This window comes from Carex rostrata, chromosome 35 (assembly GCF_964058835.1).
Source record: "Carex rostrata chromosome 35, lpCarRost1.2, whole genome shotgun sequence".
Lineage (NCBI taxonomy): Eukaryota > Viridiplantae > Streptophyta > Magnoliopsida > Poales > Cyperaceae > Carex > Carex rostrata.
The window spans coordinates 1,213,306-1,240,492 of NC_135952.1; the positions used below are offsets into that span (position 1 = coordinate 1,213,306).

General features: G+C 33.2%; 3 protein-coding genes and 1 long non-coding RNA gene across 6 annotated transcripts; 1 reads left to right on the plus strand and 3 right to left on the minus strand.

The window, feature by feature from the left end:
• Positions 1–1,934: 1,934 nt before the first annotated feature.
• On the plus strand, positions 1,935–2,600 carry LOC144549306 (F-box/FBD/LRR-repeat protein At1g16930-like). Its single transcript, XM_078298024.1, has one exon. The coding sequence runs from the start codon at positions 1,935–1,937 to the stop codon at positions 2,598–2,600; it is 666 nt and encodes a 221-aa protein (XP_078154150.1).
• A 651-nt stretch (positions 2,601–3,251) lies between these two features.
• LOC144549268 (uncharacterized) lies at positions 3,252–4,171 on the minus strand. The gene is made up of 2 exons (XR_013509645.1): positions 4,001–4,171; positions 3,252–3,326 (listed from the first exon to the last, which is right to left on the minus strand). It is a non-coding gene; the product is annotated as an uncharacterized LOC144549268 (long non-coding RNA).
• Positions 4,172–5,188: 1,017 nt separating this feature from the next.
• LOC144549264 (putative disease resistance RPP13-like protein 3) lies at positions 5,189–15,550 on the minus strand. 2 transcript variants are annotated; one of them, XM_078297985.1, is made up of 4 exons: positions 14,868–15,550; positions 13,510–14,295; positions 5,891–7,096; positions 5,189–5,336 (listed from the first exon to the last, which is right to left on the minus strand). In XM_078297985.1, exons 1-4 carry the CDS (start codon positions 15,533–15,535, stop codon positions 5,297–5,299), a joined length of 2,700 nt encoding a protein of 899 aa, XP_078154111.1. In that variant the 5' UTR covers positions 15,536–15,550; the 3' UTR covers positions 5,189–5,296. The 2 variants fall into 2 exon arrangements, with proteins under 2 accessions (XP_078154111.1, XP_078154112.1); XM_078297986.1 differs by lacking the exon at positions 5,189–5,336 and adding an exon at positions 5,342–5,720.
• A 7,411-nt stretch (positions 15,551–22,961) lies between these two features.
• Positions 22,962–26,491, minus strand: LOC144549667 (F-box/LRR-repeat protein At4g14103-like). 2 transcript variants are annotated; one of them, XM_078298438.1, is made up of 4 exons: positions 26,020–26,489; positions 24,230–25,204; positions 23,620–23,766; positions 22,962–23,307 (listed from the first exon to the last, which is right to left on the minus strand). In XM_078298438.1, the coding sequence occupies exons 2-4, from the start codon at positions 25,202–25,204 to the stop codon at positions 23,119–23,121; spliced, it is 1,311 nt and encodes a 436-aa protein (XP_078154564.1). In that variant the 5' UTR covers positions 26,020–26,489; the 3' UTR covers positions 22,962–23,118. The 2 variants fall into 2 exon arrangements, with proteins under 2 accessions (XP_078154564.1, XP_078154565.1); XM_078298439.1 differs by having other exon boundaries at positions 23,176–23,315; positions 26,020–26,491.
• Between the last annotated feature and the right edge of the window lie 696 nt (positions 26,492–27,187).

The following is a 27,187-nucleotide window of genomic DNA, read 5'->3' on the forward strand; positions in this document are numbered from 1 at the left end:
CACTTGGTAGATCATAAGCACAAAGCTCAAGCTTTTTTCTCACACTTCGTGCAATTAATGGGATCTGACCACACACAGACAATGCAGTTTGACTATAGCACCCTATATGATAGTAGAGCTGACCAACTGCAAGGAATAGTTAATCCCATCACAGATTACATGCCATAAATCCTGCGTGTACGAAAGGACCCGATCCCGACCCAAGACGCACACTCACCTGGTAGAATTTTTCATTTATAGAAATTCTTATTAAATAATAAAGAGAAACATAAATAGTATTTTGATTTTAGCTCGGCCTTACGTTCATTGGTATCTTCAGTATTTAGATCTGATACTGAATCACAAGATTGGACCCTACTAGAACTCGATTTTGCCATCCGGGTTCGAACCCGACTGGGATCTGATTTTGCTTGATAGGTTCGTACCCGACTAGAGATCGCTAGCTGAAGATAGCCGAGTTTGGGCTTGACTAGAACCTGCTACATATTGGGTCCGGATAGGACCCTGGATTAACTGTATCACTGGCCTGGTACTACAGATGGGGTTGGCATCCAAATATACTTGAGGACTTTGTACCCCATATTGACAATATCAATGTACAATCGTCATTACAGACCACAACCTGTATGAACCATGATTTTCTGGACCTATTAACATTCAATCTGACCCGAATACGAAGGTGGTCATACTGACCCTCATATAACTTAGCCCTGGCCTTGCATTGAACATGTATTCCGGGCCGAGATTATATATAATAAGCACCATTTTTCCCATGTAATACTTCACCACCGGTGTAAATGATTACGGGAATCATGCATGTTGGCTCAAGTAATTCACTAACTTTAAAATTATTATTATAAATCTAAATTAAAACGATGGTAAAGTTAAAATTATTAGTATTAATTGCAAATACAAACATATATACTCAAATAAGCAATGCAAAGCTTCAGTAATCAACAACAATTATTAATAATTAGCTACAATTAATTAACATCAATCAACAAAAGATCAAAACACAATTAAACAAGAACGATCAACAGCAATAACCACATTAAACAGTAAGTAGCAACACTTGACAGATTTACCAGCAATTAAAATAAACAATGATAGTACCTAACAAGGTTCACGGACAAATTATAGAGAGAAAGAGAGAGAGAGAGAGAGGTACCTTGTTCATCGTAGATCCCCGCCATTGAACTCTTCGCCGTTCTCCTCTCTCCCTATCACCCGACCCAGAATAATTGCTACTGTTCTCTTTTCCCACAGCCTTCAGAAGATGCCTCCCTAAACCCTAAAACCCTTAACGGAGGTCGAGTCAATATCTCTAGAGTAACTCAAATTTTGTGTTTAGATCAAGGCCGTCTGATCAGGATCCGGTCCAATCCGGTCAGAGATGGAATGCACGGGTCTACTCGTGCCAAAACAGATCTGACGGTTTAGATCTAAACATTCGTGGGTCCCAATTCCAGACGGCCAGATGTCTAAAACTCGCTGCACGGTTAGTTTATCCCGCCACGGCGGATCCAAAACAAATTTATTATTTTTCTTTAAATTTTCTATATAAAGCGGAAACGGTCAACATTCTAGCAGAGATGAAACAGAAAAAATAAGAATAGAATAGAACTGAACAGGCAGGCTACCTCGAAAATTTATCCCACTTTCCTCTCATTAATTTCCAGGTTCATTGTGCATTAATTCCTGCCTTTTCCACTTCCATCTTCACACCTCGTTTCTTACTTTTCCCAGCCTTCTATAAAACAAACTGCCATTATCAAGATGAATTTTGGCTTGGAGATTTCCGACATTTTAGGAGTAAGGATTATTTCTTATTGTTTTAAGATTATTCGCAAAAGTATTTTATAGAATGATAAGTCGTAATGACTTTTTCAACATAGTATTCTTGCATGCAAGGTGTTTGAGGAATTGCTTCTTCAATGGTGAGGATGGAGAAGAAAAATTGTTGGGAAATCGATGGCGGCATTGACAGGATTAGCAACTTGCCTGATGTTGTTCTAGAGCACATTCTCTCTTTCCTCAGCACTAAAGAAGCAGTGGAGACATGCATCTTGTCCAAAAGATGGAATCGCACATGGGCCCGTGTGCCGATTTTAGACATAAACTATGATGAGTTCAGGATGTGTACTAATTATGAAGAGAGGGAGGCCAAGTTCGTGCAATTTGTTAAAGGTGTGTTGCAAAACAGAGATCCGTCAAACTTGGAGAAATTCAAGCTTGTTTGGTACGAGGATACAAACTGTGCTTCTTTCAATTCTGGAGTTCTTGAGAGCTGTATCTTTCAAGCCATGAAATTCAAACCTCGAGTTTTTTTTTTTTTTTTCCTTTCTGTTCATACGCAAGAACTCTTAAGGTTTGGTACTGATTCAATATTCACATGTGAATCACTGCATGATGTTGTGGTGGAGAATAATTTGAAAGATGGTTATCTCGAAATTGCACCGAGCTCAGTCCACCTCCTGTGCCTCAAAAAATCATATCTCACTCATATAACAGTGAATGATGATTTTAAGGATAAGCTTTTCGTTGGTTGTCCCATCCTTGAAGAATTGTTTCTACGTGATTGTAGTTTAGAACATCTGTAGAATTATCTTTCATTGTTGTCTGGGACAGTACATGAAGATTTGTACTCCTGTTCTTCTTGATTTGGATGTCGGGCCATGTTTCCGAAGGATGCTACTATCTTCATGGGTACAAAGCGTACCAACCAGAGCATTTTCATGGGAAAATATGACATCTCTAGTTAATGCAAAGATTGAATTTCCTAATGTGTATTATGCTGATGTTGGGTTCAAGCTCCTAATAAATCTTTCAAATATTACAAGACTATATCTTCAATTAAACGATTGTCGTCATAGGGTACTTATTTTCATGGTTTGGAAAATCGGCCGAGTTAGAACGGTATCGGTTGGGTCCGAGCCGATATTCTCTCGAGTTTCACACACGTGCAATTTTTCCACCAAAAATCGGTTGAACTGGGTTGACTCAGCTGAGTTAGCCGATTTTTGGTCCGAGTCATCCGAGTTTTGAGCCGAATCAGCCGAGCTTAGCCGTGTTGAAAAGTTCCAAGCCGTTTTTTTCCTATTGAATTTGGAGAATCTAGATTTCAATACATTAATGAGTTTACATAGACCGGGATCAGAAACCAAAAATCATGACATTTAGTGAGCAGTTTCAACAGAAGCAAGGACTACATAGACCGGGATCAGAAACTACAATCATGACATTTACCGAGGCAAGGACTACCAGCCTTTCATCCAAGCTAGATCAATGACTAAAATTACACACAAGAAACACATCTAGGCCTCGATCTGTGCCTTCATACAGTGTAGTAAAATGCAGTTCTATGCGGCGCATATGCGAACTCCGCATAAAAAAATCTTTATGCAGTTCCAATATGTGGTTCCACTGATCCAAACCCATTATTTGAGTTCAGATCCAAAAAATTTTAAACCCATTATCTGAGTCAGGTTTGTCTAGCATCTCCTCCTCTTACAGAAGCTCCAGCGCTTTGAATTCTTTATTTGAGGATTGTGGGACTAAATTTGCTCCACTCCGCGCCAGGCTCCAGCATACTTATTATATTCCAGTTAATATGGGAGAGCCGCAGAGCGCTACAAAATCAAGTTTAGATGTGCAACCCATTTATGTATTTGCCTAACAGGCTATTGGCCCAAAAGAAAAATAGGGTTCTAATATAATGTATGAATGTTTTAAAACAGTACCAATTATATTTGATTGAGATGACTGCATATTTTTTTTTATTAATAAAGAGTAAAAAAAAGGTTCTAATATATTTGACCTCTTTGATATAGATGACTCAAATATTTAATATATTTGATACAAATGATTTAATTATTTAATGAAAAATCCGCATATATAAGACCGCATAAAAATCCGCATATGCGGCCGTATACCGTATATGTGGTATGTAGTAGTCTTCCGCATACTTTCCGCATACCTTCTGCATACCGCATTTTACAACACTGCCTTCATATAACACCCATTAAGAGTGTTCCATGTGGAACTCTGTATGTGGCTGAGTTTTTGAATGATTCATTTGACTTAAATATTAATAGAGGTCCAAACTTCCATAGTTAGACGATTTTTGAAATATTATTCTAGATATTCCTCTTTAATTAATTATCTGTGCAAAACACCAAATTTTATTGTACTTTATTCAATTATTAATTTTTCGGTATTATTTTTATATGGATTTACAAATTCATAACATATTACGACTTGCGACACTAACTGCCAAATCTCTATAACGAAACATAATTTGAAGGGAATATTATCTGACCTATTACACTGTTTAATTATAGCAAAATGATAATAATAATAATAATAATAATAGAAAATATGGAGTGAATTTTTTTAATCGGCCGATATTGAATGTTTATATTATATTATTGAATTATTTTTCTATAAAAAGTGGACTTAATACATTCACCAAAAGCGCCTTCGGTTATGCTCCATATGGATTCATACGGACCGTACCTATACAGTATCACTGCTGGTTTTGGCTATATTATGGTTCGTAATGGGCTTGGGTCCGTTGGGTTCATACGGCCCAGACCCTAAAACAAATGTTGCACTTTTATGATTGATCCGATTATTGCTCCATATGATTCTTGCATCAAAATATAAATTCAGACAATAATAAGCTAATTCACTAATTAATTAAACATAAATGTGAGAAAACAAAACATAACTTAAGTCAAAACCCTACGTTATTTACTCACAAATATGACTTGATTGATTGGTTTCATTAAAACAAATCCATTTATATTTCTTCTATTCTAAAATACTTATTTTCAGCTATACCCGTTATATTATAGAAAATAACTTGGCTTCTAAAATACTTTTTAATAAATTTACATGATGTTACGAAATATTAAAATATCCCTAGTTAGACTAATTAATTAATTTACAAGTACAATTAAATTCATCAACATATATAATTAATTTAACGTATCTTAATTTAAATCTTAATATCTTAGGAAATTTCTATGATTGCTGATTTTAACACTAACAAAATTTATCAATCAAAATTTGTGGACCTTAAAATGAGCTATTTCTAATTAAATTATTTTTCGTATAAACTTCTAGTGTATTAATTTCAGATAATTGAAATTCCAGTGTTTGTAATTTATCCTTCGAAATCCAAATTGCTGTTTTTAACACACTTTATTTCAAGTCAAATAAAATTTCATACTTTAAAAAATTGGGATGTTTCAATAATCATTATGTTCTCGTAAAATTTATGAAATATTTTGTGTTAAAGAAACAAAGTATACTTAATGTTGCAGATTGACAACCTGGAAAAACAAACATATACAATGTTAAAAAAATGAAGTGAATTACAACATTATTCCAAACCAATCCAAATCCATGCAAAATTTAAGAGTACAATTACAATTAAAAAAAATAGAAACTGAAAAACAATAGAAAATTAAGCCTATTAAAATGCAATATGAAAAATTGAACAACCCGAAAACAACAAAGTGAAAAATGAAAATTATAATCAATAAGACTCGAAATCTAACCGTTCATCTCTATGCGCAGAGGAGATACACATGTATGATTATGTGCCGATCGACGTGCTGCCAGGTATACAATTCATGAAAAGTCGTGCTGTCTCAAGCACGATTTCCTGTGCTTCCTTGTTTGAACCTCACAGCATGGTCTTGCGATAATAATCCCTGAAATTATCCAGAATAGAAAAATAATGACAATCAATTATAAATCCTTTCAGGCACACAAAGCTGTATATATATATATATATATATATATATATATATACGAACATCAAATCAAGACGTGAAAACTGTAAAGAAATTTAATTTTACAACCAAAGAGCATGAGATGTTACCTTTCTATCTGCACGTTTGGTAGCTCGGGAAGTGTGCGCAGCTCATCACAGTCGCCAATTATGAGGTGACTAAGGATGGGCATAGCTCCCTCTTTTACGTCCAAATGACTTAGATTCGGCAGAGATGCAAGCTCCAGTTTTTTGAGGTTGGGAAACCCTCCGGTTGAACAGATCAACTTTGTTCCCATATATGAGTATGACAATAACCGAAATATCCTGAGGCTTTGCAAATTCTCAAGTATGGGTATTGGATCTTCCTCAAGCTCAGAATATAGGAGTACCAATTTGGTGAGATTTATTGGGAACATCTCAACACTTGGAAGCCACATATCTTTTGCCCACTCTCCACTAAGACATAGACTTTCTATCTTCTCATGACAAGGTATGTCTCTTGTACCACCAAATGGAAGGAAGTACCCACCTGCCAAAATGTTGAGGGAAACCAACTGTTCTGTACTCGTCAGCACACTCTTAAGAGTTTGCCACTCTTCTGAATGACGAACAAACCTTGAATAAGAAATCCCTAATGTGCGCAAGTTGATACAACATCCTAATTTAGGAAGTGCACTGTTATCCACATATTTTAATGTTTGTAGATTTGTATGGTCATCCCATTTTAACGGGAAACATTGTACAGCTTTCAAGTAACCACATAAATGTCGTAAATTTGGGATTACAACATCAGATGACCAATCCGTAGCTTCTTCTTTATCATCAAATATATGTGAGTACTTTAAATCAACGGTTTCTAGATTATTCAAGGAAATCTTCTTAAATATTTTTGGTTGAATATAGCAGTATCTTAAACCCAAATACCTCAAATGCATCAAGCCCTTCAGCCAGTCACTACCGGTGAATTCTCTTGTATCAACATGCTCCATGGTTAACACTCTAAGTAGTCTAAAGCCACTATAATTTAGTAGTCTAAAGCCACTATCATTTGTTGAACTTATCTCAGAAAAAAAACATAGTAAAGAACGAGTGTTTTCTGAATAAACGCCATCCTTCGTAAGAGTGCAAAATTGCAGTGCCGCACGGTGCGGCTTTCTAGTAGCTAGCTGGTTAACATCTTCGTATTCTTTTGAGAATATGGTGAAGAAGTTATCCTCCTTGGCTTTGTGGATAGCCAGGTCTCGTAGAAGATCATGAATACTGCAGTATTTGCAGTAGCCATTCCAAGACTTTTCAGTGACTTGAATCAAACACCTGCAAAAGTATAATTACGATAAGTCTTATCACTTAGTCCAAACATGTGATGATACGAAAAGAAAAATATATGTATAATTACGATACCAAGACAGAACCCAAGCTGATCCGCATTTAATGGGAGTTAATTAGCTATATATAAAAACGAATTATTAGAACTGTCAAGTCACATCAAGCACAGCACGAATGTATTAAAAAGAATTATACCATCAACTCAAAGAGTGTGGAAGCTGAACGCACCGCCAAGATTCAAGGTATTTGCTTGGTTACTGTTATATATTAAACATAATTCTGACGACTGAAAATTTGAACAAAATGGGTTTCAATGTATATCTGCTATTTGTGTCGAGCGGACAAAAGGGGTTTCACTGTTAAATTTGTAAATTCTTTTCATTAATTTAGATATCGAAAATAATTAGTATACAACAAATATGACAAAATAATGAAAACTTATTGTTAAATAAATTAAATTGAGTGATCTTTTATAAACTCAAAAGAAGAATAACAGTGCATCTCTTAATGATTGTGCCTTCACAAGAAGAATATATCACAAAATTAGTAGTATATTTTTTCCACAAGAAGAAGGATCAACAAGTAATCATACTGATGCAATACAATGGCTTTGAAAATGGGAATCAAAATCAGAATAAGAATCAGTCATTTTGTCATGGAATCAAAATTGGATAAATCGGTCTGAATTGGCTGAATCAAATCGAAAACTCGAATTGTTTTGGCATAATCTTTTGTTTGTATAAAAAATTGGTAAAAAAATAATTTTTCAAAAAATTATGTTAAAACAAGATTAATAAAACAAATAAATTATTTTTATTGATTATTTAATAAAAACAAAATATATTGCATAAATTAAATCTTAGAATCATTGGATAGATGTAAATGATGACAAGAAAATAATATAAAATATTTTGGTGATACTAAATTATTTTAGTTGTAATCACAAAATCATTTGACACATTATTAAAATACTTTTATTTGAAAATTAAAAATTTGTTTGAGACAGTTCGAGCATTTTCTTTTTCTTTTTAATAACTTGTATGGACTTAGTTCGCAAAGAATGAGCTTATATTTTAATACGCCACTCGCACACCATATATATTAAATATTTAATAATGTTTTAAGCTTCTTTCTCCTTTTTATTTTTGTGAATACGCCTCTTGGTTTCTTCCCCAAATATCCTTCGGCAGGGCCCGTCATGAAGATTTTGGGGTCCGGGACGGAAAAAAATTTTGGGACCTTTATATATACCAGTGTTGTAGGAAAGATCTTAACAGTCGATTATATGCCTGTTTAATCATTAACGGTGGTCAAATCGTTATGAATACACTTATCAGAAGTCTATTAGTGAATTTTTTTCGATTAATCGGCTGATTATTCTCGATTATTCTCAATTATTATGTTTATTCTCGTTTGATCGTCTGTTTATTTTTTGTTTATTCCCATTTATTTTTATTTATTTTAGTGATTATTTATTTTTACATTATTTTTTTTTTCTGTGACTGTGTGATAATAAGTTTTATAAATTATGTATTGTAGATTTATTTGTGCTTTGTTATACATTCAATTTTATATATAGTTTTTCTTCTTACTTATTTTGAATTAATTGATTAATTCCTCTATTATTTTATACCATATATTTTTCTTACTTACTGATGTAGTTTCATAAATCATATATTGCAGTTTTATTTGTGCTTGGTTATACATTCAATTTTTTTTTATATTTTTTCTTCTTCTTACTTATTTTGAATTAATTGATTAATTCCTCTATTATTTTATACCATATATTTTTCTTACTTACTGATGTAGTTTCATAAATCATGTATTGCAGTTTTATTTGTGCTTGGTTATACATTCAATTTTTTTTTATATTTTTTCTTCTTCTTACTTATTTTGAATTAATTGATTAATTCATCTATTATTTATATACCATATATTTTTCTTACTTACTGATGTAATTTTTTCAATTAGTACAACATGTTCATATATTAAATTAAGTTGTTATTACAAACTAAATTTAGTGATTTTGTGTTAGAATGTTTCGTCTCTTTCAAATAATATATCATTAGTATTTGAAAATGCTTAAATCTCGAATTAATTTTTTCATTAAATAAATGTGTTACTTACACATGCAAAGTGCGTGTATATTGTTAAGCATAGTGCCATGTTATAATAATAGAACTAAGTTAAATTAAGTTTATTTGATAAGTTTGATGAGTTAAATTAATTATTTTTAATAGATTATGAATATTTACACATAATTTTAATAAAAATAAAAAAAATGTCTGCATAATTCTGATTAATCAGCCACATACCGATTAATCGCTTGACGGTATCCCGTCGTTCGACAAGCACAAACCGTTATTTACAATACTGATATATACAATTTTTTTATTGATATGCCAATATATCCTATTTATAGAAAAGTTTGGATCCTTTATATATTCAAAGTTTGGGCTCTAATATTTTATTTATTTAATATATACAAATTTTTTTTAATATATGCAAATTAAATATTTTTTTCTTTTGGGGCCCCTTGAATCTTGAGCCCGGGGCGGTCACCCTAGCTGCCCAACACCAGGGCCGGCCCTGCCTTCACTTGGGCATGCAAAAAAAAAAATAGCTTGGGCATACTAAAACAACCGAATTTTTTATTAATATCCAAATTTAATATTAAATTTCAAAAAATAACCGGGTCAGTAACGTTTTTCGAAATCTACCCTTTCCGGAAAATTTTTTTCCGAAAACAGCCTTTTTTTCCGGAAAAAAAATTTCCGGAAACGGTAGCTACTTCCGGAAAATTTTTTTCCGGAAATAGGCTAAATCCGGAAAATTTTTTTCCGGAAATATGATTTTTTTTTTTTTTTAGGAAATTTTTTTTTATAGGAATTTTTTTTTTCAGTTTTTATTTATAATTTATTTATTTTTTGTATTTAAGTATTACAAATATTTAATATAGTTTTTAAAAGAATAGATGGAATACTATATAATTTGATTTATTCGAAAAACTGCTACAAATAATCCGGATCAACATTTTTCATGCCGGATTTTATATGACCGTAAGAAAAATTAATATAATATAATAACTTCAACTGAATTTTTGAGGCACTAAACGAGGGTTCCAATACCTCATATTTTATGACCGTAAAAAATATGAGGTATTGGAACCCTCGTTTAGTGCCTAAAAAATTCAGTTGAAGTTTTCGTTCAACGGTAGGCATTCAACGATCAGTATTTTCAAAGTTTTCAAAGTCCAAACAGTCGATCCAAACCGTTCAACATTATGGATATTTTAAAATATGCTTGTAGATCAAATTTTACATTTTTCTAATTTTTTTTACTATTTATTAAGATGGGTACAAAAATTCAATGGTCTGAATATAGATAGCGATTTTAAAATATGAGGTATTGGAACCCTCGTTTAGTGCCTCAAAAATTCAGTTGAAGTTATTATATTATATTAATTTTTCTTACGGTCATAAAAAATCCGGCATGAAAAATGTTGATCCGGATTATTTGTAGCAGTCTTTCGAATAAATCAAATTATATAATATTCCATCTATTTTTTTAAAAACTATATTAAATATTTGTAATACTTAAATACAAAAAATAAATAAATTATAAATAAAAACTGAAAAAAAAAATTCCTATAAAAAAAAAAAAAAAATCATATTTCCGGAAATTTTTTTTCCGGATTTAGCCTATTTCCGGAAATATTTTTTCCGGAAGTAGCTACCGTTTCCGGAAATTTTTTTTCCGGAAAGGGTAGATTTCGAAAAACGTTACTGACCCGGTTATTTTTTGAAATTTAATATTAAATTTGGATATTAATAAAAAATTCGGCTAAAACGGTATAATTTTGCTATGGAAGTAAGAGAGTGGGAATTTGACTGATTATTTCGATTCAACTTCAAATTACACTGTTTTCTGTACAAAATTCATCCAACTGGGAAAACTCGACAAATATAGGCTCGCCACCGGCTGATTCCGTTCTGACTTGGCTGAGTCAACTCGTGTTGAAATATAAAATATAATTCAAATTGCAACAACTAGTTTATTTAATATGCTCCAATATATACACTATAATTTTTGTGCTCCAATATGCTCAACATCTATTATCTCTGTTTTCAAAGTCCGAACAGTCGATCCGAACCGCTCAACATAATCTTCACAATAAAATATGCTTGGAGACCAAATTTTATATTTTTTTAGAATTTATTTACTATTTTTTTAGATAGATACAAAATCACTGTTTTAAGGAGATTCTGGACCATTCGGTAAAGTGATATTGCACCTATGTAAAGAAAATGTTAAACAAATTCTAAGCAATGTAAAATTTGGTCTCCAAGAATATTTTATTATGAAAAATATGTTGAGCGGTTCGGATCGACTGTTCGGACTTTGAAAATGGAGATAAAGGATGTGGAGCATATTGGAACACAAAATCATGGCGCATTTGAACCCTCATCTTTTTAGGAATAGAGGTAGTTTCTTCAGATATATGAAAGACTATTTATTCCTCAAAGAAAATATATACTTGATTTATTAAAAGAAATCAATAAATTAGGATGCAAACCGACATCTACTCCAATTAACAACAATTGCAAATTAAATAATAAAGATGATGAACCTTTAAAAGACATAAATCAGTTTCAAAGACTTATTGAAAAATTGATCTATCTAACGGTTACTCGTTTGGATATTTTATTTTTCATAAGCCAAATTAGTAAGTTCATGCACTTACCAAGAACACTACATTTTGAAGCTGTAAATAGAATGTTGAGGTACTTGAAAAGTAATCCCATGAAGGCATTTGGATGAAAAATAATAATTATAATAATAAATGTGGCTATTCCGATGCTGATTGGGCTGGAAGCTTCGATAAAAAATTGACAACCGGTTTTTGCATATTTGTAAGCGGAAATCTAGCAACATGAAAAAAAAGAAATAAAATGTTGTAGCACAATCAAGCACCGAAGCTGAATATCATTCCATGTCATCAACTGCAAGCGAACTAACATGGATCAAGCAACTCCTATTAGACATGGGTTTTAAAATTCAAGAACCAATGAAAATATATTGCGACAACAATTCGGCATGACACGTAGCATCAAATCTCGTATTTCATGAGCGAACAAAACACGTAGAGGTGGATTGTCACTTTATTAGAGAAAAATGTTGAAGCAAAGGAAATTGAAATATCATACGTAAAAAGTGAAGATCAACTCGTGGATATCTTCACTGAAGGCTTGGATCCGAGTCCATTTGAGAAAATTACAAGCAAGCTAGGATTGTACGATATATACATTCCTAACTTGAGGGAAAGTGTTGAAATATAAAATGAATTGAAATTACAACAGCTAGTTTATTTAATATGATAGGAAATAGTGACTTTTAATTAATAGCAAAAGGGTATAGTGCATTCCAACAGCTAGTTTTTCTTTCGACTTGTAACTATAAATAATGACACATGCAAAGCTGAAAAATAAGATCTCAGGTAAAATTTGTTTTTTTTTTAACTTCTCTCTCATGGTGAATAATGAAATTCGCAAAAAGGTCAGAGAACCACTTTTAATAACACAATTTGTTTATCTGGAGAGATGTTCCAGAATTTTTCAAGGCGGTAGCAAGACAAAAAGTCAACTTGTAGAGGAAACACCGAATCAATGGAGTCTATCTACGATGAGTAAAACAATTTACATGGAAAGAGAAACTTGAAGACTAAAGACTTGCGTACAATTGAAGCTTGAAATTTAATTCCATATATTGATGCTTTATTTCTCAAAACCCTAAAAACTCTGTAATATGGGCTAGACCTCTATTCTTTTCTCAAAATTAATAAAAAATAAAAAATCAAACCCAACACAACTAATGTTGCAGTACCATGTAGACTAAACGTTACACCATAGAAACCATATAGAAAATAAAATTTAGAAGTTAAAAGTAATATCCAGAAAAAAAAAAAACACTCACCACGTAACAAGGCAGAGAAAAGAACATAGTAAAGGTAATATTTGCCAATTCAATTTTTAAAATAATTAAATAAAATATTAAATAAATAAAAGAGTATAGAAAAAAATTGTAATGTTTTGGAGGAGATACTGGATATTATGGTGTTTTCATGGGGATAATGACTATTTTAGTAGTTTACATGAGCACACCAGAAATTCTCCCTAAAATGGGATTTGAAATTATGCTAAATTATTTGTTAATTATATCAATTGGACTGATTTAGGGGAGTCGTTGGAAAATAATTTGTGTGCTTTGAGTTTTGGTTCTATAATTTCATTGTTGTAAATTTGGTGTGAAGTTGACTCAACTGGGCTGCCGAAAGCACATCAGTACTTCTTTTATACGTATTATGTACCTTAACAAATAAAGAAAAATGAGAAGGAATGTACCTTTGCACTAGCTCTTGAAGGAATCTCTCAGCTCTGTCCTCTATTGTCCCAGATCCATCTTTGGGTATGAATCCTTCAGCGACCCACATTCTCGCGACATGCTTTGCCGAAATCTTGTAGTCTTCCGGAAATGAAGCAAAATAAAGAAAACAGGGTTTTAGATAGGAAGGCAATTGTTCATAACTCATGGCTAGGACCTGCGAGCACTTCTTCCCATCATCGTCGGACCAATCCATGTTTTCCTCCAACTTGCTCCAGGCACTATAGGTGGGTTCTTCAGTTGTGAGGATACCGCCTAGCACAACCAATGCCAAGGGCAGCCCATCACATTTTTTCATGAATTTTTTGGCGACTCCCAAGAGATCACGAGGGTATTTCTCAGGTTCTATGTGTTTTTGAAATGCCTTTCTAAAGAGGAGAGCTAGACTATTATCATCATTTAGGTAACCGAGCATATACGGTTCTATATTGCGATCTGCCCGTTTAGCAACATTCACAATTCTGCTGGTAATTATCACACGGCTCGCATTGTTTGGATCAGGTAAGTTTGTTTTCAATCGGTCCCAAAGATCTTCTGTCCACACATCATCTAGGATAATTAAGTACCTCATGCGTCCCAAGGAGCTCTTAAGCTTCACCAATACATCCTCATCTGTCACGGGTGGATTTTGTTTTCTCATTTCAGGTTCAATTGAGTAAAGAATTTCTCTCAGCAGATCATTTATATTGAACTTTTGAGAAATGGACAGCCATGTACGACAATCAAATTGCTCCACCAATTCTGCACTGTTGTTACAAAATGAATGTGTTACATCAAGAAAAAAGGCAGCAGAAATGGAAAATTTTATTGGAGATCTTTTCCATTATTACTTGATTGATTATATGTACTGTAAAGAAGAATTAGATTACATTTTGTATCAAATTTATATGTCGTTAAGAAATTTAATATTGGAAAGTACATCTTTGAGGATCCACTTAAACTACAAAGCAATCCCTTTATATAACCACTGTCTTCAATTTAACTCATAAATTGCAAGTTTCTGGATTTTATTGACCATTAAGAAAAAAAACAATTCTCTGGTTGTTCTAGGTAACAAATACATGCAAGGTAATTGATTACTAATAATAATGAAGAAAGAAATAATGACAATATCTCCCAGTTTCTTAACTAATTAGATCGAAGAATTGATGTATTCATGATTTCTTGAGAAAGCACAGCTCTAACAAAGGATCGAATCTGAGCAGTTGACTTCTTAACAACTAATTTGTTTCTGATTTAGCAATTTTCTTGTTACAGATTGTTCCACAAAAATTTACGCACTTAAAATTGAAACGTGTTTGAAAGAGAGCACATGCACCTTTTGTATACATTTTGGGCCAGTGTTGTCTTCCCGATGCCACCTGTACCGACAATCGAGAGCACCGTGCGCCTTGATTCGTTTTTATCAAGCAGCTGTTTGATAATCTCGCACGTCGCAGCCTCAAGGCCAACAACTTCTGACTCATCAATATCAGAAGGTTTTGTCGGCCTAAAAGGTAGCTCAACATTTTCTTCACCACCAGCACCAAGTTCCATAATTCCCAAATCAGTTTTGCGCTGGTAAATCAATTTAAGTTGCTGTGTGATTGTATTGAGCTCGCCACTCAGCTTGTTCATTTTTTTGGGATTTCTTAGAACTGTCTTAAGTTTGTTGCAATTTGAACAGCAATTTAAACAGCTAGGTTTGGGGAACCAGCAGCAACTTTTTGGCCTGTTTTCTTGGATCTCAACCAGCTGGAAGGTATCAATCACATCTTCTATTCTGTTGGCAATTTCTCTGACCAGGTTCAGCCACTCTCTTACCCTTTCATCTCTGTTACTCTTGGAATCGGCATCTCTAAGCAAAGCTTGGATCAAGCGAAGCTCCGTCTGCATCAGCTCGATCTGCCCACTCACCTCATATAGTTCCTGAGCTTTCTCGAGCAAGGCATCAGTAAGCTTGCCCAAGACAAACTTCACAGCTTCCTCTGCTGCTGCCGCTGCCATGTATTCCCAAAATCAGTTTTGGTAGAGGTGGGGGTTGAAAGTGAATTACCTTGATGCTCACTGACGGAACCCAGTCTTATTGAAAAAGAGAAGCCAAATAAAAAAAGTAGAAGAATAAAGCAAAAGAAGAATAAAGCCAAATAAAAAAGTAGAAGGATAAAGCAAAAGAAGAATAAAGCCAAATAAAAAAGTAGAAGAATAAAGCAAAAGAAAGAATAAAGCCAAATAAAAGAAGCATAAAGCAAAAGAAAATTAGTTTTTGGTAAAATTTTGATAACAATTATCATTCGATTATATGTTTGATTGGAATTTCAACTATGTCTTGGTGAATCTGAATAGTCGTAGCAATTCAATTTGAGTTTTTAGATTGATCGCTATCAGGTAATCAGATTTCTCTATAATTTGTGTTTCTGATTTCAATGATTAAATTTCGATTTTGGTATTGAGTATTGGATTATGATGATATATTTGACGGGATAGTGTGTTCCGATTTTGGTATTGAGTATTGGTATTGAGTATTGAGTATTGGATTATGATGATATATTTGACGTGATGGTGTCTGATATTTTTTTTATATCCAACATTAAATTTAGAAATGCAAAAAAAAAAAAAATAGAAAAAAAAAGAGAAGAACTTCAAAACTTGAGTTGAAGTTTCCGATTAAATTTTTCATTTCTAATTTTCGATCTAAGTAGCTCAGTAATTTGGTTATATAATTAACTTGTAGAATACCAATTTTTACTATTTTTGGAAAATATTTACTATTTGTTTATCATTTATGAAAGATGGCACAAAATGATTTAAAAATAAAAGAAAATTGACAATATTTTATGAAAGAGAAGAAGAGTATAATTTAGCATAATTTAGTGTATTTTAACATAACTTAGCATTTAAGCCAAATTTAGTATAATTATGCTAAATTTAGCGTAATTAGCATATTTTAGTGTAGTTAACATAATTTAGCGTATTTTAATATAATTATGCTAATTATACATATGCTAATTATAGATCGAAATAATTAATCTATATAAAAAAAAAAACCTAGCCGACCATTTTTTGACCAGTCGGAATTTTTAATCCAACAGGCCAAAAAATGACCGATTTGGACATTTTTAATAATACCTAGCCAAACTGACTATATTTAGTATTTTTTTTTTAATGTTGGATACTATTAAAAATGTCGGTAGTGATGTAGTGTGTTTGAGATTAGATTTGATTTGTGATGTGGTTAAATTGTGTGTTGTGGAATCTAGAAATCGCTCGTGGCATTGTTCTTGTCTTGGTAGAGATATCTTTATATATTTAAAGGTAGTGTAAACATACCAGCATATAAGTTAGCTTTAGATTGGTTTTTCGTTTTTCTTTTTGCTTTCTTGGCATGCTTGATGCCTCTACCTCATTTAAGAGAAAGAGATAAAGAAAGCGTTGTTGATGTTTCCACCTCTTTTAAGAGAGAGATAAAGTAAGTGAATGATGATTGTGCCTTGCTTCTCTGGTGCTCAAGCAGCATGTCTATTTTATATTATTTTCTCATGTCTGATACAAGTGGTGAATTATTCTAATTTGCTACTGGTTCCGGACCAGCCTAAGTGCCTAACACAATATGGGATATAATATTCTTACTTTTGTGTTCATTTTTCCATATATCTTCTATTTTAATAAAAAAGATATATATTCATATTGCTTCTTCATGCAATGTTAGATTTGTAAATGAAAAGAGAAGAGATTAAGAAAACAAATTATAATGCAATCTTATTTCTCTTATTACAAGTGTATCTATTTATAAAAGAAATAAAAAAACTAGCTATTGCACTATTTCCTATTCTATTTAATTACGAGACACTATTTCCTAGTCTAATAATTACATGACACTATATCCTACATATAACTAGCCATTACAAATTAAATTTGAAATCTATAATTCGTATTTTAACACTCTCCCTCAAGTGGACTATACATGAATCCATTGAATTCGGATCCGAGTCCATTTGAGAAAATTACAAGCAAGCTAGAATTTAGTGAAGATAAGTATAGATGCCAAAATTAACCTACGTTATGTCAGGGCTTAAAGAAAATCCATTTGTTCAAAAGCAACATCTCATGTTTTACTCTTTTATTTATCTTTTATTTTCTTTTAACACGGATCTGGATCTCTGATCACCACAACCCTCTCAAGTTCTGATTTCGTCTAGCCTCTCAAAGGATTGTGATTTGATTGCTCAAGACCCTACACCTTATTCCCTGCGGATCAATACTCGATTGTAATCCTATCTAGTGCAACCGACTTTATAAATTTAAAAGCACTATGACATGATGTCGTCCGTCAATCTTTCTGGTACCGTTGCCGGGGAATAACGGTTTATTGTGGAAGGTCTCGCGAGAAGCCCTTGCATTTGGTCTTCAAATCAGATTTATTTGATTTGATAGACTTTTTAATTTTTCTTTATTTTATTTTATGTTATTTTCTTCTTTGTTTATTTTTCTTTTATTTTTCTTTTATTTTTTATAATTATAATTTAAAAATAAATGTTTAATGTTGGTTCCAGGTATGTGAGATATTCATGTTAAATACAAATATAGTGAAATATTATGGTTCAATTTGTAGATAACTCTTAACTTAAAGAAAAAAAAAACACAAAATATAAAGTGTTGTAGCCAAGAAATAGTTTTGCTCTTTTGTTATTCTCTTTTGTTGGTCCATTAAAAATACCTTACATGCATTTATAATTTTTGCTGGATAGTGGTGTTGAAACAGATGTATACACGGTCTGTATACACTTATACACGGTCTGTATACACTTATACACGGACCGTGTACCTGCGCCGCCAGACCAAAGAAGGAAGGCGGTAGATTATTTTCTTTATTTCTGAGTTATTTGTTTCCTGATTTTCTTAGAAAATTGTTTCTAAAATTGTTATTCTCTTTCTCTATATATTCTTCACTCCCTCTCATGTAAAATATACATTAAAAAGAAAAGAAATAAAAAAGAGTGTGTGTGGGTGTGGAGGATGTAGGTACCAAATTGGTACTGAACCTCGTTAAATCTTGTATCTGTCTCAATACACACGGACCGTATACTTCTGTATACGGACCGTGCACTTTACTCATACTTGAATTGTTACAAGTGGTTATCACCGGACAATTTTTCTGATTTTGAATTCCGGCTGATAGTTGAATTTAGTAGTAGCAACGACCATGAATATGTATATTGTCTGATTTTGAATTCCGGCTGATAGTTGAATTTAGACCTGCTTGCATGGTGGATTACTTATGGTGGAGCGGCTCCTATTCTCCAAGGTGTAGCTTTGAAATTGCTTTTTCAACCGTCATCATCTTCATATTCTGAGAGAAATTGAAAAACGTATTCTCTTATTCATGACACTAAGAGGAATCCTATGACACCCAAGCGTGCTGAGGATTTAGTTTTTGTGCATTCTAATTTAAGACTTCTTTTTAGAAAATCCAAAAAATATTCTGAGGGAGATAATACCTTTTGGGATGTTGTGGGTGACGCACATGAGCCATTTCATGGTGCCGAGCAACTTGCCATTGCAAATCTTTTATTTGATGAGCCGGAGTTTGAGAGGATAGTGTTTGGAGATGATGTGTAGTATTTGAGATGAAATATGAATTTATTTTAGAGATTTAGTCTTTCACTTGTTTTGTTGGATCTTTAATTAGCTTAGTTTGTTATGAAATTATGAAGTATGAAATTAAGTTTAATTTTATGAATTTTGAACTTTATAATTATAGATTTCTGTTTTCATTACGTTTTAGTGGGCATAATTCGTATGTTTGCAGTTTTCATACTAGCTGTCTCAGTTTTTGAAGTGTGTGCATATTGCACTAAATAATTCCTAAATAGTTCTTGGCGCTGTTATGAAGTGTGTGCATATATGCAAGTTTTTGTGTTTTTTCTATTAGCGATGGTAGCATCCGCGAGGGTATACCGACAGTATATGTTGCATAGCAAAATTTTAATTATTTTACTTATAATATAAGTGTTGAATTAATAATATAATTAAAATATTAAATATATAATAGCCATGTCGTATCCTCTATTTTTGAGAATTGGCATATTGCCGTACCCGTATCGTATCCAATACGATAACCGTACCCATATCCATGCAACATAGCTTAAAACAATGCGCTGAACTCCGCTGCTCTCCAAATAGGAGAGCAGGACCCTGCTATTCAAAACCTAACCGTTCATCTGTGTTGAGATTCGTGCATGAAAAAATTCAACAGTTAGATTTTGAATAACAGGATCCTGCTCTCCTATTTGGAGAGCAGCGGAGTCGGATCCTAAAACAATAGGTCATAGATTCCTAAAAGGAGGTCATCAATAAAAATATAAAACTGATTTTTGTCTGTTTTATTACAACAAAGTAGATAATTTTCTATTTTTTTTTAAAAAGAAAAAACTAGGTAGAGGAGGTTGTAGATAATTTTCTCTGATATACTTATTGATCGATAAAAGCACCTCTTTTTATTAATTTTTGTGTAAACTAAAAATTAAGGGCACCCTACTACCTCAAGAAAAGAGACTAATGATAGTGCACTGCTAGTTTTCAGTTCTAGAAGCAAAACACCAACTACTTGAGCGCAATACAGCACTTCCTCAAGAACAGAGCAATTTCATATTAATTTCTGCAAATTGACTCTTTATTTTTCTTATAGATAAAAAGGAGTCATGTCCATCTAGAATTTCATTTTTTATATATATGTACTTGATGATTATTTTTTTTTTTTGTTGCTTGCAGGTTTTTGGTTTGTGTTTCAAAGAGATCATTGTTAGGCACAATCAAAGATTACCGAGTACATCAATCTATTCATAAATTTTCCATCAAAAAGTGCTGCAATGTGGAATTTTGTGTTATCAATTCAGACTAGCTAGAATGGTCTGACAGGCCTCGTGTAGCAATGCATCATGACTATAAGTTACCAATCAATTTGCTTCGTGTAATAGATCTAGTTTCCTTGTTTGTTTTTTATTTTGTTAGGAATATTGTTTTAGATGATAGATTTGACGGCAGCAGATGAGAGTGTTGGTATTGAGGAATTCCACAATCCCAGCTTTCATATACAGTGGAGATGCCTCAACTACCATATCTGGGCTTGAGGGGTAATTATAACATATCTGAGCTTCCAGAAAATGTTGGGACATGAAAAGCTCCAAACTTTGGATCTTAGAGATATAGGAATAGAAACTCTTGTGGGAAATATCAAAACTTCGTCATGTGCATGTCAATCCTAACTCCCAAATTAAAGGCCCACCCTTGATAGCAAATATATCTTACCTACAAATCCTTAAAAAAAGTAGGAGTTCATGAGTCCTGGCTAGAAAACTTTCCACAATTCCTGATCAACCTTACAAAGTTGTCACTTTCAAATAGAGACAATCCAAACTGGATATCAATTTCCATCCTGTTGAGTCACATGGTTCATCTCCTCTCATTGGAAATTATAGGCGACATGGTACCATCAGAATTTGCTGATACAAGAGCCTTCCCAAATCTCGAGACAGTGAAGTCAATGAAATTAGAGGGAGAATGGAGTTACAAAAAACTTTTCATAAATAATATTAAATTTCCCCCAAATCTTGAGAAGCTCACCTTAATCAAATCTGGTTTGAAGGAAAACCCCATGACGGCGCTAGAAAGACTACAATCCTTGAAATATCTGAGCTTACAAAATGAAGCATACAGGGAAGAAAATAGTTTGCTCTGAAAATGGGTTTTCACAGTTGCAGTTCTTAGAACTTTCCGAATTGGGGAACTTGGAGAATTTGGAGGTGAAACCTATGGCAGCCATAGTACAGCTCTGTCACAGCTTATCACATTGCATGTTCTTTGATGCGGGAAACTCATCAACAACCTTCCTAATCAAGAGCAAGTTACTTTTAAAATTATAGTTGATTGAAATTTTGCTTTCAGTCTCTTGCTTTGATTAGTTTTTTCTTTTAAATCTATGTGTATGTCCATTTATTGTTCTTTATGTTCATTTTTTTACTGTATGTTGTGCTTTTTCGTATCATTGTGTTAATTATAATGTATGTTGGGATTACATTCAGTAAATTAAATACTTTTGAATTTGGTGTTTCCATTTAAATCAAATGGTATATTTTGACACCGTCAGGCTAATGAGAATCACAAGGACACAAGCTAGTTCAACGAAACTGCACTTATCTAGAGTAGCAAGCTCAACTAAAAAAGATGATACAAAGGAGATAAACTGAACCCAAGAAATAAATTTTGTATTAATTCAAATGTTGCATTACAAACTGAGTTTGGCTTCTCATCTAACCTTTCTTGAATCCAACTCTTAAGCAGGAAATCAAAATGTACACCTAAAACATATTTCCCAAGACATAAGATTCAATTGGAATTCCCCGTTTTTGTACCAACTTGATGCATGTATATAACTTAGATCGACTGAATAAAAAAATTAAAAAAAATCCCTATAATTAATCGTAATAGAAAAAAGGTCTCATCTTATATTATTAATTATTTTTTTTCAAAAGAAACGGCATGACATAACACAAATGGAAAAGAATATAGTGGCAGTTTGTTCAAAATTGAAAAGAAAAACTACAAATAAACAATAGATGGATGAAGGGTTTGGCATAATGACCTCCAATAACCCAATAAGAAGAACACTGTTAATCTCAAATTGTGAATTAAAGAAGGGTCGATATCCATTAACAATGGCATTTAAAAAGTACTAGCGTGTCACATGAAAAGAGATGGAATTTGATTTAGCTTTTACTGTTCATAAAACGCTACTGGTTATTAATTTTGTTTCAGATATATAGAACGTATATTCTGTGAACAAATCGAGAAACTATACAATATATCTGTACATCAAATACAAGCCAGAATCCACTTGGACATTCTTTTTCTAACAACGAAATATTAAATCTTTCTAAAATTAAATATGATATAGCCCTTTCTCCTCAATTGCGATATTCAATTATTTTCAATTCCTAAAATGGAATTCTTAACCTTTTACTGTTATTGCCAATTCTTTTTCTCAACCCACTGAATTCCAATTGCAGTTCCCTATCATAACAACGGAAATTAATCATGCACCAGTCCTTTGCAAATGATAGAAAAACGAGTAATATGACAAAACATTACACACGAGTGAACTTCAGGCCAGAAGGATGTTACATTAGCAAACCTTGCACATAATCCCATCAACATATAACATTAAATACAACACAGATTGCATTACATAAGCCTCAACAATTTACATAATAATCTAACAAAAAGATAGAAAAAAAAAATAATCACGTCCCCATAGTATTGCCCTGTAAGGAACTGGTACCATCACATCCCCAAAAGTGCAAGTTTTCAAAAATCACCTTGGTAGCTAACCCTCACTGGTATAAAAATTTTGTATTAAATATCCCAAAATTACATCCACCAACAAAAATAGTAGAAAAATGCAAAACACACATAGAGAAGCCCCTGTAAGGTTCAAATTTTGTCATAATACCCACAACAGATTACATATTATATGATATTAATACAATTGAGTCATATATGAGAGCTCCCCCAAGTTACCATCGACAACTATGTTATGGGTCAATAACAATATCACCAATGATCTTAACATGGGCAAGCAACTTGTTGATTATCTGATCAACAAATTCATTATTATTTTCATATTTTATAATTCTAACGGTCTTAAGAAACTCCCGCTGGACAAATGCATCTCTCGGTTCCTCTTGGGTTGCCTCCTTGTCAGAAATTTCCTTGGCCCATAGCTTCAGTACTAACAAAACAAGTTACATAAATTTCATTGATCATAGGTCCTACAAGGGTTTAATTGAGGGGGCTAATATGAACAGCACGGGGTATTACACAACCTTTACTATATTGTAAACTTCTTGATCTAAGCTCATTTCTAGTAAATCTATCGCCTATAAATACTCAAAGCTTGTCATTTGTTTTATTCAATATATTTGGAACTTTCTACCATCTCATTAGTTGACTTCATGGTTGTGGCCTCCCTCAATTGAGGCATAAAAAATGAATAAATACTAGTAGCAACACCCCTAGAGAGAGAGAGAGATTACATGCTTGTATTCTAAGGTAAGCTCGTGTAGTTTAGGTGAGTGGAGGAAAAATGGTGCAAGATCAAAGTCATCCAAATGCCAATCCAGAAGTTTCAAGTGCTTTAAATTGTTGAAGACTGGACAATCATAAAAATCTTTCTTCAGTACCTATTTTCAATACAAAGTAAAATTAAAAATTATGTTCTAGAGAAAAAAACAAAAAGGAAATTCACAAAGGTAATTACATATGAGTGCTTTGGATGCTTATTACAGCCACATATAAATGTGTTTACTTCAAGAACCACAAACAAATATCATGTACACTTAAGATTCGGAATTGTATCTGAATTACAATTGAAAACAAAAATCATTGCATATTGATGGCAGATAGCATTAAGGACCTATAAATTTATTTAAAATGATGCTATTTCAGTTTTGTTGTAGCACGAGAAAAAACCCTCGTATACTACGAGCTAGTAATAAATGTCCTAATAAACAATTAGGGTCTGTACCGGGCTTGGGTAGACATTGGAGTGCATATAGCAGGAGCTGGGTTTTGTTTAATTTTGAAGAACCTAAAAGTAGAAACATTGCAGATTTTTGTTTTAAATATATTGCAAAGAGAAAGTACCTCTCCCCAGGAGAAATATAGGTCTAGTCCATGTAGCCGTAAGCTTTCGACATTTGAAAGGCTGTGAATAAGCTTGGGTACACTAGTAACATAATTATCCTGATCATACCAATAACCAATATAGATGAAGGCATCAACTACTGATGGCAAATTTAGCAACATAATTTCCCCCATAGAAATGATATTAATATCCAAATACAAGAGATTAGGTGTGGAAATCTGTAACCTGTCTACTTTATAACCATACTCAATCCAAAGAACCAACTTCTTCAAAGTTTTGGAATATATCTCAATGGTGTCCATATAACACTTTTCTAGCACTAGTTCTTCAAGCATAGAACACCCCAACAAAAGCTTCTTCAAAGAGTTATCGTTTATTGCAACACCATCAAGGTGAAGGGTTTTCAGGCAAGGAAGATTTACTGAGTTGGGTGTTATATCTACAACACAATTGTCTACTATATGTAGGTACAGTTGGATTTTTATTAGTGATGCACAAGTGAAAATCAGATTAGTGTTTAATCTCCAATCTTCACACAAAGTCATTTCAACTAAGCACTCTCGAGGCCCCAACTTGATCACATCACCAATACAATCGACAAAAGCTTGAGTGCAAGGCCAGTAAATCCCAGAATTCAACCAAAGTCGAAATCTGTTAACACAGGATGTCTCTCGTTTCTCCAACGCACTTTTCACAAGTAGTTTGAATTTGGTCACAAATTCTACAGCCATGCGATCATTAAAATTCTTTGGCAACCCAAACTCTTCAATGTTAAATTCGAGATCTAGCACAAAAGCCCATATGTTTATCCATCTTTTGGACAAGACACATGTCTGCATGGCCTCTCTTGTAGTAAGAAAAGATAGGATATGTGTGCGAACATCATCAGGCAAGCTACTAATCCTATCAATGCCGTTTTGTTCATCAGAGAAGATGCATGTCTTCTCACTACCATGTCTATTGATATTCATCATCTGTTTTACAATAAATAAAACAACAAACTCTAATAAGTTGCACAGAGTTAATATCGCTTCTCAAATTTCAGGAATTATGATGAACATATCTTAACTACAACGAAAAAAAAGAACAAAGCTACAGATCTCAAGTGTTACAAGTACAACAGTGATCCAGCTTCACAATGAAACAACCACAATCATACCCATGATTTAAGACAATAACCCAAATCAGAAAAAAAAGAAAAGAAAAGAGTATTTGTGTAATAATTTTATTCTTTTAGTTATTTTTTCAATTTGTAGCCTATTTTTCTTCTATTAGTTCGTTTTCGTAAAAACTATACACTAAGCAAATTGACATTTGCAGCAGCATTTTAGTGAGCAGCATCACAATAAATTGTTAGACTGCAAATGTGTCCTTTTGAGTGGCATGTTGCAGGGTTCCAGTAATGCCAGTACAAAATTGGTCAGAAATTATCAGACCAAACTAAGCAAATAAATTTAATGCCTTAGCACTTTTTAGTGCTGATTTGAAATACATTTTATGCTCAGTTATAGGGTTTCAGGTAAAACCCAAAATATCTAAGCCATTAACATAACAGTACTACCATTAATCATCTAAATGAAGACCAAACTTCAATAAGCCACTCAATTTATAATGCTGAATTGTTATGAAAACCTTAATTGTGCATATGCAAATGCAAGTTCCAATTAAATCAAAATAACTGAGCACAGCCTCCAGAGCCAGCAATGAACCAAGCATGCAAAAGTCAGCCATTAATGGCAATTTTACCCAAAATCAAACAAAACTTAGAAAGCGAACAAAGAACTTATACCAGTATCAAGAGAATCGAGCACAGCCTCTCGATCTAGCGCCTCTCCCTCAGCCCTGCGTCGGTCTAGCTACTACATCATTTGCCATTCACCATTCAATTTAGTTTTGGTTTTGCAACAAAAAATTTGTTTAAGAAAAAAAGAGAGATAAGAGTTCAGGGTTTAGGCTGTGCTCCACAAAAACGAGGGGAACTGTCATTAATGGAAAGGGAAGGGAAGAGAACCCAGCCATTTCACCTCGTCTCCACCCCGATTTGGAGGTGACGGATTTCATCAAAATTCCAAAGAGCTTTCCCCTCCGCACTGTAGCGTTCTCCTCCGCTTCCTTTCCATTTCACCTCTTCTGGAGCAGGGTGAACCCACGGGCCCAGTGAAATCTTCCCTCCGCCCGTGTTTCTCCCTTCCCCTCCCCTCGGTTCCACTCGTCTGGAGCACACCCTTAGGGTTTAGTAAAGGGAGGCGCGACAAAGAGTTGAGAAGTTGAGTTGAGAGGCGACGAAAAGGGAGGAGAGAGAGGGATGAGATCGTCTGGGCTAAACAAATGGGTTTCTAAATAGAGAAGTGCTTGAACTGCTTAACAGGCCGTTTAAGAATGGTCCAATTACAGGCCGTTTTCGGCCAATAATTATAAATTTCCCCTAATTTTGTGGTCATTGAAGTGTGTGTCAATTTTATGCATTCAGTTGCGGCAATTGATGATGGACACGACAATATGCTACGCAACACCGAAAATTGCATTCGGACCTATCTCTTTTTTAAATTAAATAAAATGAATAAAAGATTAGAAACCGCATAACTGATAACTTACGGTGTATATATATCCTCATTTCTAAATTTATTTCATTGAGAGCCAGAGAGTGTATAAATAACCTCTTATTATGTGTTTTATTTCTTAAATTTAATTTATTCATATTTATATGATTTATTTTTGTATCGGAATTGTCAAGCGCACAATACCGATCAATGCGGCCATTTTTCAACTTGATGCATAGATGATGTATAGAACGTAATTAGCTAGTTTGACTGATAAAAAATATTAAATAATAATTCCTATAATTAATCGTAATAGAAAAACAAAATCACCTTACATTATTAATTGATTTTCTTCAAAAGAAAGTGCAGTTACATGCCTTAACACAAATGAGAAAGAATAGTGATAATTTATTTAAA

What these genes read in the sequence shown, in the direction of transcription:
- LOC144549306 (XM_078298024.1), top strand. Translation starts at nt 1,935, where the DNA reads ATGGTGAGGATGGAGAAGAAAAATTGTTGGGAAATCGATGGCGGCATT.
- LOC144549264 (XM_078297985.1), bottom strand. Translation starts at nt 15,535, where the DNA reads ATGGCAGCGGCAGCAGCAGAGGAAGCTGTGAAGTTTGTCTTGGGCAAG. An exon ending in GCCCAAAATGTATACAAAAG is followed by an intron (nt 14,296 to 14,867) that starts GTGCATGTGCTC and finishes TTGTAACAACAG; the next exon opens with TGCAGAATTGGTGGAGCAAT. An exon ending in CCAAACGTGCAGATAGAAAG is followed by an intron (nt 5,337 to 5,890) that starts GTAACATCTCAT and finishes TTGTTTTTCCAG; the next exon opens with GTTGTCAATCTGCAACATTA.
- LOC144549667 (XM_078298438.1), bottom strand. Translation starts at nt 25,204, where the DNA reads ATGATGAATATCAATAGACATGGTAGTGAGAAGACATGCATCTTCTCT. An exon ending in TATATTTCTCCTGGGGAGAG is followed by an intron (nt 23,767 to 24,229) that starts GTACTTTCTCTT and finishes TATTGAAAATAG; the next exon opens with GTACTGAAGAAAGATTTTTA. An exon ending in TTACCTTAGAATACAAGCAT is followed by an intron (nt 23,308 to 23,619) that starts GTAATCTCTCTC and finishes TTAGTACTGAAG; the next exon opens with CTATGGGCCAAGGAAATTTC.